This window comes from Microdochium trichocladiopsis (assembly GCF_020744255.1).
Source record: "Microdochium trichocladiopsis strain MPI-CAGE-CH-0230 chromosome Unknown B0I36scaffold_3, whole genome shotgun sequence".
Taxonomy (NCBI): Eukaryota; Fungi; Ascomycota; class Sordariomycetes; order Xylariales; family Microdochiaceae; genus Microdochium; species Microdochium trichocladiopsis.
In genome coordinates, this window is record NW_025763546.1 from 3,878,793 (window position 1) to 3,893,229 (window position 14,437).

The 14,437-nt window shown below is 57.8% G+C and overlaps 5 protein-coding genes across 5 annotated transcripts; 1 reads left to right on the forward strand and 4 right to left on the reverse strand.

Annotated features, from left to right (window-relative positions):
- Positions 1 to 2,710: 2,710 nt before the first annotated feature.
- B0I36DRAFT_382444 (uncharacterized protein) lies at positions 2,711 to 3,619 on the reverse strand (the record flags this gene model as incomplete). Its single annotated transcript, XM_046160913.1, has 3 exons — positions 3,187 to 3,619; positions 2,842 to 3,120; positions 2,711 to 2,732 (listed from the first exon to the last, which is right to left on the reverse strand). Exons 1-3 carry the CDS (start codon positions 3,264 to 3,266, stop codon positions 2,711 to 2,713), a joined length of 381 nt encoding a protein of 126 aa, XP_046015904.1. The 5' UTR covers positions 3,267 to 3,619.
- Positions 3,620 to 3,856: 237 nt separating this feature from the next.
- Positions 3,857 to 6,517, reverse strand: B0I36DRAFT_319108 (P-loop containing nucleoside triphosphate hydrolase protein). Its single transcript, XM_046153366.1, has one exon. The coding sequence runs from the start codon at positions 6,344 to 6,346 to the stop codon at positions 3,950 to 3,952; it is 2,397 nt and encodes a 798-aa protein (XP_046015905.1). The 5' UTR covers positions 6,347 to 6,517; the 3' UTR covers positions 3,857 to 3,949.
- A 150-nt stretch (positions 6,518 to 6,667) lies between these two features.
- On the reverse strand, positions 6,668 to 9,376 carry B0I36DRAFT_319109 (putativeTRAPP complex protein TRS85). Its single transcript, XM_046153367.1, has one exon. It carries the CDS (start codon positions 9,132 to 9,134, stop codon positions 6,786 to 6,788), a length of 2,349 nt encoding a protein of 782 aa, XP_046015906.1. The 5' UTR covers positions 9,135 to 9,376; the 3' UTR covers positions 6,668 to 6,785.
- Positions 9,377 to 9,519: 143 nt separating this feature from the next.
- B0I36DRAFT_319110 (major facilitator superfamily domain-containing protein) lies at positions 9,520 to 11,947 on the reverse strand. Its single transcript, XM_046153368.1, has one exon. It carries the CDS (start codon positions 11,482 to 11,484, stop codon positions 9,664 to 9,666), a length of 1,821 nt encoding a protein of 606 aa, XP_046015907.1. The 5' UTR covers positions 11,485 to 11,947; the 3' UTR covers positions 9,520 to 9,663.
- Positions 11,948 to 12,041: 94 nt separating this feature from the next.
- On the forward strand, positions 12,042 to 13,648 carry B0I36DRAFT_319111 (t-SNARE protein). Its single transcript, XM_046153369.1, has 3 exons — positions 12,042 to 12,351; positions 12,431 to 13,206; positions 13,269 to 13,648. The coding sequence occupies exons 1-3, from the start codon at positions 12,235 to 12,237 to the stop codon at positions 13,507 to 13,509; spliced, it is 1,134 nt and encodes a 377-aa protein (XP_046015908.1). The 5' UTR covers positions 12,042 to 12,234; the 3' UTR covers positions 13,510 to 13,648.
- The last annotated feature ends 789 nt before the right edge of the window (positions 13,649 to 14,437 follow it).

Sequence of the window (14,437 nt, forward strand, 5' to 3'; positions counted from 1 at the left end):
GGCCGCGTTTGTGTTGATGTGCGAGATTGGCAAATCACCGAAACGGCCAGACGGCTCGTGGAACAGAGAAAGAAGAAATTGCAGGGAGTTCTTGGTGTTACCGCTCGGGCGGAAAGCCTGATGGGGGTACGAAGCGCAAGCCGGCAAAGTATGTTGAAGTGTTGATCAGCCCGCAGCCAGGTGGCTTACGGAAGCGGTTTCTTGAAGAGTTAGTGAATTCCACGTGAGGTACTTCTGACCAAAGTCGTGAGTGGCTAGAAGGTGTTTAGCCTCTAAGAACTTCTAGCGGCTGGAGGAATTGCTAAAGGACTAATGGAAGTTGAGGTCGGAGTTATGTGAGACAATTTTAATTAAGCTTGTGGGTCATAGGTCTGATGTCGAGAATGGTAGAAGTCAACTTTGGTGCAATCGCAATTATGCCTCGCGCATCTTCTAGGAATTGCCAAGGGAGGAGAGAAGAATATACCACACAAATTGAGTAGAATATGCAGTATATAGAAAGATGTGTTGAATACACTTTTGTTGCACTATGTACACGCAACAAATAAGCCCGCTGTAGAGTGGAGCATGTTCCGTTTTGCCTCAGTGGTGAAATATCATAACTTTATTGGGCCTGGATACAATGGTCAACTAGAGAGGGCCTTCAATAAGATATGCCAAATCCCGAATTCAGGTCGGCTCCCTCACAATCTCCACCCCATGCATATGAACATTTAGCCACCTTTGATTGAGGAAATGGATGATTGATAAAGCCCTACGTGAGGAGCGTGCGCCCTTCTCCTCCTGCTTTTCAGCGCCTAATTTGTTGTCTGGGTCTTCCTCCTCACTCCTCAACAGAACATCTATCGCGCCTCACCCTCTAACCATCCGCATGGAAGACCACACCAAACCGGGCCTCCGACTCGACTCTCGTGACTGGAAGTTGAAGCATTCCCGTACGACTGGGAACTCGTTAAGAGAGTCGTCCACAGCGATGGTGACCCGGCCCTTCTGAGCGATGACAATTGCCAATAGAGCGCGCACCGCCAAAGGCTGGCCCGCCGAAGATGTCATGGCGACCAACGTCGCGAAAGTTGCCCAGAGTCCACCACTGAAGCACTCATGAAGAAGGTCGCTCTAGGGGTCGACTGGATGACGCTTGAGCAGGCCGACCTTGTTAAACAGCGCTTTAATATTTTAAAACCAGGCGAGTACCGCACATAGTATTGCATGGTCCAACTTGACCGCTACCGCGCTACCGCGCTGGAGATTTGCTCGCTTCCGTTGAGGAGCGCCGAGCGTATCGCAATTCCCGACTCAGACGTTAAATCTTACGTAGGCCTGGGTTCGTCTTGGGCCCGACAGACTTGAGTTAGAAGGTAGAGGCAGAGTGGGAGTTAAACCACAGTTTCAGGAGTGATCTCAGAAACCAGTCGACTTGGATCAGGCGGACTCTTTACAGCTAACGTCGTCTTTGGCTTCCATAGATACATCACTGCCGAGCTTGGTGCCTCTTTCGATGAAAGGCTGGCATATGCGCGGACGCTATACGGCAATGGTGCAAAAGGCTGTCTCTTTAACTCTTCAAGGGTCTACATAGCCACGTACGTTAAGAACAAGATTTCTGGTGTGTCTGGCAACTTCACCCCTACCGCAAAAAGAGAAAGCTCGAGTTCAAGAGATATTCTGATAGTGGGACGCCGGGAGAGCGAGACCAACCACATCATCTCGCACATAGCTCTTCCACAGGCTGATGGGGCTCAAGCTCGATCCCTCCACCGTATGGCCTAGCAGGGTGGTCTTCTGGAAGAGGATGAAGACTCCCGGACATGAAATGAAGATCTCCTTGGCTTGACGAGCAGTACTTTGTCGTTTTCGAAATCTTCACCGTACCTTTAATCTCGAACATCCTGAGCGGCACAGACAATCCCAACTCATTTTTCAGCCTGGGTCTATGCCGTCGACTGGGATCCTCCCGCGGGTGCGGAACGAGATGAGGATGCATATGCAGGCAGAGTCAAAGTTAGCTTTGGTTACCACCTCTTTCCCGGACTTTACCCATTTCTCCTTGAGGCAGAGTTCTCCCTCGAGAAAGTCTGCGAATCAATCGTTCCGAGGATCACATTTACCGCATCAAAGACTTCTCACCGTTGAAACAGCCTAGCCGAGACCGTTATCAGAAGTAGGTGATTCGGATCAGGAGGTAAATAAAGATTGAGTTCAGAAGTGCCCCACTCTGGCGAGTATGGATCTTAGTTACGAACATCTTGCCGAATTGCCTGCGTTGTGTGGAGGTCTCTATGTGCTTGCGGCGATGACAACTAGGCCCGACCAGCTAGCTACTTAATTTTAATTAGGCGTATGGGAGCGGCTGTGGCGCTGAGAATTCCTCCCACTCCTCGGCGAAAGCGCCCGGGCAGCCACTTGTCCTCTCGCCAAAGTGTCCCAATTTTTGGATAAATGTACCTTAAGCATCAGGCGCCATGATGGACGTGTTACGCCTGTTGGTCTCCAGGTTGGGAGGTTGAGTTCTTGGCCATGAGAAAGTTGTCTATCTCATCTTCTTGGAGTTTCCATTCATCCCTTGTGTAGAACCTCATTACTATTTCGACGAGTCGGTCATGCTCTATCCATTTGAAGTATTCCCTCAGCTTTTCGATGCTGCCTTCTTTCCACATAAACTTTTGGAATCTGGGAAGCGCAGATACTATCTTGGCACAGTCAAATCGCATCAGCTGCGAATGCAGGCGAAGCTGTCGTCGGCGAAATTTAGTGCTCTCTCTCTCTGCGAACAGGATTCGCATGGTGTCGTCTTGTAAATCTGGGATTTGTAGGTAGTCTGCAAGCTGCCACAAGTCATACGCGGTGTTCTCCCACTTATTTTCTTTGTCTCCTCGGTCGACAATATTCTGTAGTGACTGGGGTGTTGTGTTGTATGGCTTTTCGTACACCCAGTTGACCAAGAAGCCCATCGTCTTCTCGTTCGCATGCTCCTCTAGCTCAAATTCCAGACTCGATGACTCAGCGAGGCCGCTATTCAGAGCCTTGAGGAAGTAGTCGGAATACTGGACAAGAAGGTGAGCATGGACGCGGAACTCTTGGACAGTTTTGATCTTGATCGTGACCATCTTGCCGGATTGTCTGACTCGGCAAACTTATGATGAGTGGCAAGAAGGGAGAGTATGCAAGACGTGGGTGTCGACTCACGAGACCTTTGGAACCTTGTCCTCACGCTTGTGCACTGTCTTGTCGTCATCCTCCTCGTGCGCTCTCTTGGGCGCGGTCATTGTGAGCTGTGTTGAGGTTCGCAGGTGGCTGCAGCGATGAGAACCGGGTGCGACGGGCTTGCTTCTGTTTCACTCAATGGTAGCGTCGGGGAGCAGCCGTGGCGCTGCGAGCTAAGAAATGGATAAATGAGTTGTTCGTGAGGTGAGGTGAGGCGAGTCGAGGTGTAGCAAATCTCGCGAGTGCGCAAGCTTGACGTTGTCGCGGCGAGCAGAAGACCGTCAGAGATTGTCTCGTACTCTCTGCGGGCACGATGATACCGCGGCGCGAGGATGAGACGTGCTGGGAACAATCGGCGAGGAAGAGGCAATGATTAGAGAGTGCGTAGATGGACGTCTCTTGCTGGGGAAGGAACGAACAAAGGTTTCGACAGAGCCAGGCAGAAGGGATATACCCATCTCCTTGCACGGCGGGATGGACTGGTGGTGAAATTCTGCTCTTGCGTTCGAATGAGCACACTCGACAAAGCGAAGGAACAATGAACCGCTGAAGTAGGCAGGTCACATGGAGAAATTAACCACCGCAGAATACCCAGGCTGCACCTCACTGCCATGCGTCACCCCTCTGATGCGGCAAAACACGTCAAGATCTGTGTGTCATACTTCAAATTCAATTTCGCTATGCCTTTTTTTATCCCGTTGCTTCCGCTGAGGCAACACCACAAAACCGTCTTGCCAGCCCATCGCTAACCAATATTGAACTCGCTCGCCGCATTCATCGCCGCCATCATCTTCATCTTCATCCTCCGAGCAGCATCCGCGTCCACACCACCAGGCGCACCCTCATCATCGCTGTCTTTGCCAGCGCCACCGCGGGCACCACCAGTGCTCGCCCGCTTCCCACCATCACCACTGCCCTTCTTGTCACCAGTCTTGTGTATCCTCCTCTTTGCTGTCGGCCCCATGCCGATCCCGCCGGGCGCCTCGCGCAGGCCAAAGCTCTTGGCCGTGTGGCCGAGATGCAGCTCCGCAATGTCGAAGTGCTCGCGCTCCTCGCGGACGTGCGTCGCGTACGCGGCGATCTGGCCGCGGAATGCCTTGCGCGAGGCGTCGAGAAGCTTCGGGTTGCCGCCGATGCTGTTGCTGCCGGTGCCTTCCTTGTCCGAGGCGAGCAGGCGCTGCTCAATGTGCAGCTGGAGAGCCTCGGCGCGGGCATTGGGCGACTGCTTCTCCGTGACGAGTGTCGGTGGTTCGGCGGCGGACGGGTCGTCCTTGGGCAGCACGACTGGCGTGATGAAGCCCTTCTGCAGAATGGGTTCGTAGGATGTGGTGGTCGAGTTGGTGGCGTTGAGGAGCTTGATGTAGCCCTCCTCGCAGCCGGGCTGGAGGAAGAGGACAGCCTTGCCGTTCCGGCCGGCACGAGCGGTACGACCGACGCGGTGGACGTGGTCGGCAACGCAGAATGCCGGATCGTACTCGATGACGAGGTCGACAGCTGGCACGTCGAGACCGCGGGATGCAATGTCTGTTGTGAGGAGGACGCAAGGTTCTTTCGAGTCTCGGTACGCGGCGAGAGTGGCGGTTCGTACAGGTTGAGGCAGAGATCCATGTAGCTTGGAAAGCTTGACTGTCGTGTTGGCCGGTCCCGTGATGTAGGCTGCATCAGCAACAGTGCCGACCGTGTGGGTCTTGTCGTCGCTTGAAGACTTGGCAGTTGTCGAACGTATCAGGTCGAAGTGGAAGTCGACAGACGCTGTACAAGAGAAGAAGACAATGGCCTTCATGACAGATCCCTTCCTCGCAAACGACGACTTCAACAACGCAAGCAGCGTCACCAGTCGCAGCTTTGCCGGCACAATCAAGAAGGACTGCTTGAGCTGCGCCGGAGCCTGGAAGATGGCGTCGTTCGCCTCGACCGCATCGTCGCCATCCGCTTTGGACGCCGTAACGTGGATGGCGTCCTGCAAACTGATCTCTCCAAGCTTCTGCACGTTCATCTTCATCGTCGCCGAACACAGCACCGTGACTCTCCGCTGCGGAAGCACGTCAAACTTGACGCCGTCCTTGTTCTCCGTCTTGAGCTCCTCGGCCCTGATCTTGGCGACGATGCTCTTCAGCTCCTCTTCGAACCCCAGCTCCATCAGGCGATCGCCCTCGTCGAGGACGAGCCACCGCACAGTGCCCACATCCAGCACCTTTGTGTTGTCGAGATGATCAGCCAGCCGGCCGGGCGTCGCAATCAAGATGTTGACGCCCTTCCTCAGCCGCGCCTTCTCCGCCTTCTTGCTCTCCCCACCCATGACCGTCGCGCTCACAATCCACGGCGTGCACCGGAGCAGCTTCTCCAGCACGTTCGCAATCTGCTTGCACAGCTCTCTCGTGGGCGCCAGGATCAGCGCAAACAGGCCCGAGTCGCGGTGGATCTGCACGCCTGTCGCATTCCCGTCCTGGTCGTGGCTGAGCGCCAAGATGCGCTGCACGATCGGCAGCAGGTACGCCAGGGTCTTTCCGGAGCCCGTCTCGGCCTGCAGGAAGGCGTCCGTGTCGTCCTTGACGAGCGGCGCGATGGCGTTCTTCTGGATCGACGTGGGCGCCTTCATCTCCAGCTTGGACGAGAGGTGCTGGGCGATGCGCCGCGACAGGCCGAGCGCGTGGAAGTTGGCCGCCTCCTCGGAGAGCGGCGCGTTCGAAGGCTTCGCGGGCTCGGCGTCCTCTGCCCCGTCCTTGGACTCGTCCTCAAAGACCGTCTTGGCCACCGGGTTCGACGTGAACAGCCTCGACGTCACGCTGCCGGGGGGCTTGCCGGCGAATCTGTTGGGCCCCGTCTTGTCGCCTGCGCCGTGCGCGCCAGGGTTGTTGGAGTTCGCAGCCGCTCGGTGTGGTGGTGGTATCGTCGACCCGTCCGAGGTCCGCTGCCGCTTCGCTGGTCGCTGCTGGTCATCCGCCCCTGCTGTTCCGGTGCTCCTCCGCCGGTCGGTGTTGACGGGTGTGTCGTTGCTGCCCGAGGACGGGCCGGAGCGACCCGTCTTTGCGTTGCGCTGGGCGTTGAGGCGGTCGCGCCATCGGCCGCCGGTGTATTTGACCTGTCGCTTCAAGGGCTCGTCGCCAATGTCAAAGTTGAGGAGCATGCCCGAGTCCGCCATTGTGTGTGTTGCTGCGCCGTGATCGCGTGTGGGCGGGCACAGGCGTTGTGTGTGTATGGCTGTTGGATGTCGATGGCGTGTTTGGTGGTGCAGGCGGGCACCTTTGACAGTTTGGTGTTGAAACGAGGTGCAGCATCAGCAGATGTGTTGGATATAGCCGGCAGAAAAACGTCAACTTTTTGGCGGTCGACTTCTGCACCCCCGAGCGGGATGGCTGTTTGGTGTCAGCCAAGTGGGGTACGGGACCGGACCCTTGTCACTTGCACCCTGGCACGGGCAGACCACTTGCATTGCTGGCGGCTTGGTCTCTTCTTTGACCAGGGAACATTGTCTAAGTAGGCTCATGCATGGCTGGTTCCCCGACCGTGTAAATCGCTAGTATTGCATGCATATCATTTCGTCTACATCAAGTCCTTCTATAATAATAAACCCGTGCCCCTCAACCAAAGTCGTCCTCGGGCTTGCCGGGATCCCTCTCGTCCTCCGCAGGCACACCCTGCTGGTGCAGGGGCGCCGTCTCCAAGCTGGTCCCCATGGGCCTGCTCACACTGCCCTTCCTGCCTCTGGTATCAAGCGCCTCGCTCTCTTCGTCAATCACCTCGCTGCTGTCCGCCCCCGTGCCGTCGTCGTCGTCATCGCCGTCAAACTCGCGCAGGTGCTCGTTGAGCTGCTGGCCCAGGCTCAGCATGTACCCACTCGCAAATGCAAACTTGTCGATGCCATTCTCCGCGGAGAGCTCCGAATACATGAGCCGCGCCTCGTTCAGGCACCGCTGCGCCTGGATGTGCTTGGCCTGCTCGAGCCACGCCTCCGCACCGAGGATGCTCCACAGCGCCGACTTGCGTGGCCGCGAGCCCCAGGCCCGCGAGCCCAGCCCTTGCTTCGAGGCATAGCACACCGCCAGACGCTCCTTGATCAGCGCGTCGCCCACGGGACCCATGATCTTGCTCTCGAGCAGCCGTATGCCCCACTTCGCAGCCTCGTCTACTCCGGTGCCGCCGCGGAGCCGGAGCAGCTCCATGCCCAGCACAAGACACCGCAAGGCTCCGTATGGTGCTGTGCAGCGAGTCAGGTACGAATAGACGGCTGCCTCGAACATGGAATCCAGTGCCTCAGCTCTCGTCTTGGATGACAGGTTCTGCGGCATGATGAGCAGGCTGAGCGCGGCCATCTCGTTGGCAGCGGCGTGATAGCGCCAGGCCTTGTCGCTGTTGAAGTCGCCGCGGATGATGTCGTAGGTCGAATATGCCAGCTTCCAATCCCTCAGCATGAAGCTGTAGTCCGCAAGCTTCCTCATAATAGCTTCCGGAGTGTCGTGGCGATAGAAACCCAGAGGTTCGTAGTTGCTGCCCGAGCTCGATCCGGAGCCTGATGACCTCGAGCTGCTGCCGAATCCCCATCGCTTGGTCAGTCCCAGAAACCTCCCAGCCACGCCTTTGCGCTTCGATGCCACTTGGTCGTTCCACAGTGCAACCTGCCGTTCCATGTTGGGTATTATCGATTTGGTAACCATCTCCCTCACAAACGTGCGTATAGCCGTCGCGTCCGACTCGAAGATGTACTTTGTCGGATCCTCAAACGCTTCTTCGTCCTCGCTGCGCTTGATGTCCGCGAGCTCTTCCGCCGCGGACATCCACTCAGCTCGTGGCAGCGGTATGCTGTCGTCGTCCGTCTCGGCGCTCTGCGTGCCGCGGATGCGCAGCATATCGCAGTTCAAGCCCAGGTTCCGCCGCATCTGGTCAAACAAGGCCATTGACTTGGTAATGTCGTCCTTCTCCTCGTCGTGGACGAGCACATAGTAGCGCAGGAACTCCGGGTCGACCCAGTTCGGCAGGTGCTTGTCTCCTGTGCTTGTGTCGGTGTACAGGCGCCGCAGCGTCTCGATTGGCGACGCGGTGCGCGAGCTGATGGCGACGATGCACGCGACTGGATGCGAGAAAGATTCGTGTGGCGAGATGGGCAGGCCGGAGAGGAGCCTCCGCATATACAGCGCGTAGTAGGGTGATGGGACGTCGATATCGAGCCCGTGGTCGGTGCCGCCCGCTGCGTGGGGGTTGGTGAAGAACGCATCCTCGGCGAACGAGAGGTGTCTCTCCACGACGGCCTCGACGGCCTCGATTGTCTGCCGGCTCTTCTTGGCCGCATCTCCTTGTGCTGGCTGCTGTGTTCCGTTGGCACCTGCTGGTGGGGTGTTCTTGAGCACGCCCGACGTCGGTTCTGGGTGCTCAATCTTCTGGCCGAGCGGCGTGAAGTGGACAGAGTAGTCCTCGTATGTGCGGCTCGCGCCGTGGCTGTCTCTGATGATGACCTTGCCCTGCACGCGCTCGCCATATGGTCGAAGGAGCTCCCACAGGCCGCCGCTGAACCCCTTCTCCTTTATCAACGTCTCGGTATCTTCGGACGCGTACACGGCGATGTTGGGCACGAAGGCCTGGAGGATGAGGTTGAGCGGATCGCCCGGGCTTTCTCCCGCAGCCTGTGTCAGGGCGAGGGCATTGTTCTGGGCACCGCCGAATACTGAGCCGGAGACTATCCGCGCCGAGGGTGGGCGACTTCCAGACGGCGACTGTGGGCGGGATCCTGGAGGAGACAAGGTCGCGGCGTAGAGCGATGCCGACTGCAGTGACCGCCGATCTCGATCTCGTTCTCGGTAGGGTAAGGAGACGTCCGACTGGGACAGTGGGAAGCCTCCTGAGAGGGACTGCCGGGTCTTCGGGCTCTTCAGGGCGGAGGCTGCCATGGGGGGCGCCGATATTGAGTCGGTCGGGGCGTCATTGTCGAAGGACATAGAATCAGTGCGTTTGTCGGACGCCTCGTCGGGGGAAGGAGGAGGGGCAGGAGGTGCGACGAGGCCCACCTGAGACGCTGGTAGAGGATTGGCAGTAGCTGGCGATTCGTCACGTTGGTGTTGGGAGTGTTGTCATGATATGAGCGACCGAAAAACGCCCGACGAGGTATGCAAGGATGTTGGACAGGATCGGGCGTGGTTGAACCACGGGGTTGATTGACAGCCGTCGGCGAGCAAATAGCGTCAGCGCTGCTCTCCTGGACTGGGCCAAGGGGAAGCGCTGGCCACATGTACTTCCGTTGTGCATGCACATGGTGCCTTAGTGGGGTAATTTGACAGGTGCACGTAAACCATACCACAGACATTGCCATCAACATGTGCCAACCGCCAAAGGTGTCACAAGCATCGTCTTGCCGTTTTCCCGGACTCTCAAAGGAGGCATAGCAGACCCTTTCCAGCGCATGCGGACTGATATGTGGGATAATTCTGTTCTGGATGTGCAGCTCGGAAGTCCGGTATTGCACTGGACCTAGTTTGCCGCAAGTCGCTTGGATTCTGGCTCTTGAAGGCCTCCTTCAGCGGTGACCGCTTCTCCAGCTCCGGTTCTTTCTACTTCGTCCGCAGAGTCCCTTGCCGCTGCCGCTGCCGCCGTATTCTCCTCTGCAGTCTGTTCCTTTTCTGCCGCCATCTTCTGCCGCTTCTCCTCCCGCCATTGCGGCCCCTTCTTCTGGATATACCATAGCACCGGCGAGAACACTGCAAACATGATGCCAATTATGCTATAAGCCCAGCCAACACCGATCCTCCCAATCACGTCCTCAATCACAGCTATCGAGATGGCCCCGTACGCACAGCGAATCAGGTTATTCGCCGCCGTGGCCGACGCCGGTGCGTCCGGGGTAAGATCCACGAGCAGGATATTGATGACAGAAAAGGCGCCCGTGACGCAGAGCCCAATAAAGAAGGACAGCACGAGCGGGACGGCAATGTGCGCGCGAAAGTAGAACGACCACGCATACCCAATGTACACGAGCACGCCGAGGAGGATCTGCGGCAGGGCAACCTCGACGCGGACGCGCTCGATCGGGAAGCCGGGGGCCTCGACGCCGGACTTGCGGTCGATGACGACTCCGAGCCTCTTTGCCGTGCGCCTGTAGTTCCAGTCCACGATGTAGCCATTTGCGACGGACGAAATGGTGCATCCTAAGCCGAGCGGGAGGTAGCAGAGACCTAGCTGGAGCTCGTTGAAGCCGTATGCCTCGAACAGGCGAGTCGACAGGGTGGCGGAGACGGCTTGGAAGCCAAGAAAGAGGGCGCCGTTGTACAGGAGGAGCATGCCCATCTCTTTTCGCAGGAGAAGCTTCAGCGTTACGAGGGGGTTGGGAAGAGGGATCTTCTGTCGGGGTCGAGGAGGTGCGCCACTGCGCCTCTTGCGGTCCCTGAAGTAGTCGAGCAGTGTCATGTTCCATCCTCGCGGAGGGATGGAGCCGTTGCCAACCACGTTGCGTGCTGTCTCGGGGACAGCCAAGATGAAAGGGACCAGCCAAGTCACGGTGAAGATGACGAGGAACCAGAAGATGGCTGGCCAGCCAAGGTACTGGGCCAAGATCCCACCCAGCACAGGACCCAGGGCAGGCCCCATGGTAATACCTCCGCCGACGACTCCCATGTATCTGCCTCGCTCTGAGCGTGGCGCCAGATCCGCCACCACGGCGTAGACGAGTGCGATGGTGCCGCTGGCGCCAGTGCTCTGCAACATGCGAAGAACGAGGAGGGCGACGTAGTCCCTCTGGAGAGCCAGTCCAATGTTCGCGCCGAGGAATATCGTAAAGGCAACGATGAACGCCGGACGTCGGCCAGCTGCATCGCCAAAATTGCCAAAGAACATTGGCGCAAGGCCCTGGAAGATGGTGTAGGTCGTGACTGTCAAGTTGATCTGCGAGATTGTCACGCCGAGATCCCTCGAGAGCACAGGGATGGCCGTGAAGTAGACGTTGGCCGTCATGGGGGACATGAAGGCGGCGAGGAAATTCATGGCCACAATCCACCATATCATGGAGGGCGGAAAGACTGTGTAGGCTGGCCCGCTGGGCACTCTAGACAGTGCTGCTTCTGCATCGTCTGTCGAGACTCCAGCAGGAGCAGCCGACTTGACTTTGGTATCCGTGCTGCCAACGTTGTCTTGGCCCTGGTCTTGACCCATCATTGGGGTCTCATCTGGAGGAGTGACAGTCGAAGCTGGAGGTCTGCCGACAGTCGCAGAGATGTGCCCAGAGTCTGATCGTGGCCGTCCTGCTATCACTTCATCCCCCGCTGCCACCGACTTTGGATCTCCGTTGTTGTTGTGCATGAAGGTGTAAAGGAGCCTGATAGGGGCAAGGCATGTTTACCAGTAGGGAAGATGGAGACAGATGAGGGTGTAGCCGGGCTAGAAAACTTATCAGGGGACGACAAGCAGCAGATCGCCATATCTTTATCATGCATCCATGTCAAAGTAATGTTTCATTGCCTGCGGGGATAAGAAAACGACATCGTGACACACCACCAGCTACTAACATGAGGGGAAATCATCTTAGCCTTTGAACTTAGGGACCACAAGGAGCATTTGGCTTGCTCAGTTTCTGCCGCCATGGAAGCGACTAGGCATGCTGGCAGGAGCGCGCAAAAAGTCGAGCTCGGCGAGCTCGGTGATGTGGACGCGAGGCACAGAGGGCGACTTTTGGGGCCAAGGAGCGAAGCCGGCGAGCGAGCCTCTGGGGATAAGCCGGGCGCAGGGAAAGAAAACAATTACTGGTCTGTGATTGGTAGCCAGCCAGGAGGTAAAGATCCAAGAAGGTGGTCGGGGTATGATCGGGGCGAGGCGCCGGCTGGTGGTTTGGATGTCCGCCTCACGTCACCACTGATAGCCTTATCGATATGGGCCATGGCCTTTGGTGGGCTTGCGGGGAGTGGAGCGGCCACTCGCGACTGGAAGGAGGCTTGCTGGCCACAAGCGCCCTCCTACGTCAGTCGTCACCGATCGTGAAAGCGCCCAGATAGCTTGGAGCCGCCCAAGCGAGTCTGCCACACAGCTGATCATGACCAAGGCCCAATCATAGCGATGACGGACCTGACGCCTGCATTCGCCGGCCTGCTGCAAAGTCATGGCAAGCAGCTCAAGCCTCGGACGTTCAGTCCCGACAGCCTGGACGACTTTCTCAAGGAGGCTTACAAGATAGTACGACAGCTCTGAAGCCGAGGACCACCCAACACCCCGTCACAAGACTCGCTAACCACATCGTCTTACCCTGTCTCAGAACGAACACATAGTCTCACTGCACCGCGACCTGCGAAGCATCCGACAATCCTACCTCTCAACCGCACAGCCACGCCGCACACAGCTACGATCCGCCGCAGGCCAGCACAATGACCGCTCCTCGGGGATTTCGGGAGCCGGCGCGAAGCCCATGAGCGACCGTGACCGCGAGAAAGTCGATGCCGACGCGAAGCAGATGCTGCGCAAGCTCAATGCGAGCATCAAGAGCCTGCGCGAGACCGAGGAGGTGCGCCACGAGACAGAGATAGCGCTGATAAACCAGAAATTTGGCGGCGGGCGGGGCTTCAGCATGGCCAAGCGCTGGGTCGCGGGCGGTGTTGGCGGCGTTGCGTCCGCGAGCAGCGGCAAGTCGAGTGAACAGATTGCCGCCGAGGACCGGGAGAAGGCTGTGAGCACACACCGGGGCAGCGTATTGTGGATGCTCGGCCAGCGGCTGCAGGAGTGCATCTCGACCCAGCAGCAGATGATGGAGATACGGATATCCAGGGAGATGGAGAAGAACCGAAGCGTACTTGCCAAGGCACGTGCGCCGGACATGGCGGCGCTGCGGGCGATGATGGAGCCTGGAGACGACAATGGCCATGGCGGCTCCAACGCCGCAGCTGCAGAGATGGGCCGCAAGGCCGACGAGGAGGCGCAGAGAGCAGCAGCGGCTTACAACCCGGCGGCGGATCTGACGGCGGAGCAGATACAAATGTTCCAGCAGGAGAACGCAGACATGCTGCGGCACTACGAGAGCACGTTGGACCAAGTCAGGTATGTTGCCCACCACGCCGGGAAGCTCTACTCGGTAGCTGACACGATGATGGGGTCATTAGGACTGCACAGAAATCACTCGTGGAGATTTCCGAACTTCAGACACAGCTGGTGGACAACCTGACGGCACAGTCTGCAAATATTGACCTGCTCATGGCCGACTCGAGCAACACGACTGAAAACGTTGGCGGAGGAAACAAGCAGCTGAAGCAGGCGACGCAGAAGCCGAGCACGGCAAAGTACACGTTCTACGCGACATGCGGGCTATGCGCGTTCCTGGTTGTATGGGATCTGATAATATAAGACAGGGCTGTCCTCGCGTACTGCCCCTCAAGCCACTTGCCCTAGTTCACGGCATGACCATTGTGAAGCGAGAACGAGGCATCAAGACAGGAGTGATCGTCTTTGCGTGCCATGTTGCATGCACTTTTGGTTGTGGTTGCGAGGTCAACAAACCCACCTCCCACCGTCAGGATCCGGCATGGACTGCTGCGACGCTGCCGATCATCCTCGGTCAAAGAGTGCAAAAATAGATGTAACAGAAGCCGTGCTTGGGGCCAGCACCCGTCGCCGACTTTGGGGGTGGAGACAGGGACAGTCCAGCACTGTACGGGCGGCACGGCTACCCCAGAGGCCGGGAGCCTCGGCCTGGCAAAGCGCGAAGAGCATCTGACACGGGCACGGGCAACACCACAACGGAGCGGCCCTGCGTGTGGGCTTTGCCGAGCGTCATATGTCATTCCTGGCTGCTCTCGATCATATGCCATTTATCTAGTCCCGCCAGTCCCCTTGCCGACAGTCCTTTTGGCCTCGAGAACTTCTCTCTCTCCTGCGACGATAGCTACCGTTCCACAGCACTCCCATCTCGCGAGAAACAACTTGCGACAACACACTGTCCGTTCGTCGAGTCCGTCTGGCATCACCACACATTGTTGCAACGCCCTCTGTTTCCGACCGCTCCACCTGCGCGACACGACACGACGCAAACGCCCGTGGCACTGCACGGCCATTGCACAATCAATCAGCTCACCAACATCCCACAGCACCACTGCGCTTGTCTGATCTGCTTACGGAAGCACGCCATCCTCTGACTGCTCAGAAGCTGTCGTCCTGGTCGACGGCTGTGGGCTTTGCTACAGTAAGGTGAGCACCCCCATGCCAGGGCAGATGAATCAGCACGTCGCCGATTGGCCCGTTGGGCCATGGCATTGCGACGGCAGAGGCTCCGCAG

Bases quoted from the DNA above. Each gene is read 5' to 3' on its own strand.
- B0I36DRAFT_319108 (XM_046153366.1), bottom strand. From the start codon at position 6,346: ATGGCGGACTCGGGCATGCTCCTCAACTTTGACATTGGCGACGAGCCC.
- B0I36DRAFT_319111 (XM_046153369.1), top strand. From the start codon at position 12,235: ATGACGGACCTGACGCCTGCATTCGCCGGCCTGCTGCAAAGTCATGGC. The intron at 12,352-12,430 runs GTACGACAGCTC...ACCCTGTCTCAG, and splicing joins TCAAGGAGGCTTACAAGATA to AACGAACACATAGTCTCACT. The intron at 13,207-13,268 runs GTATGTTGCCCA...TGGGGTCATTAG, and splicing joins AGCACGTTGGACCAAGTCAG to GACTGCACAGAAATCACTCG.
- B0I36DRAFT_319110 (XM_046153368.1), bottom strand. From the start codon at position 11,484: ATGCACAACAACAACGGAGATCCAAAGTCGGTGGCAGCGGGGGATGAA.
- B0I36DRAFT_319109 (XM_046153367.1), bottom strand. From the start codon at position 9,134: ATGTCCTTCGACAATGACGCCCCGACCGACTCAATATCGGCGCCCCCC.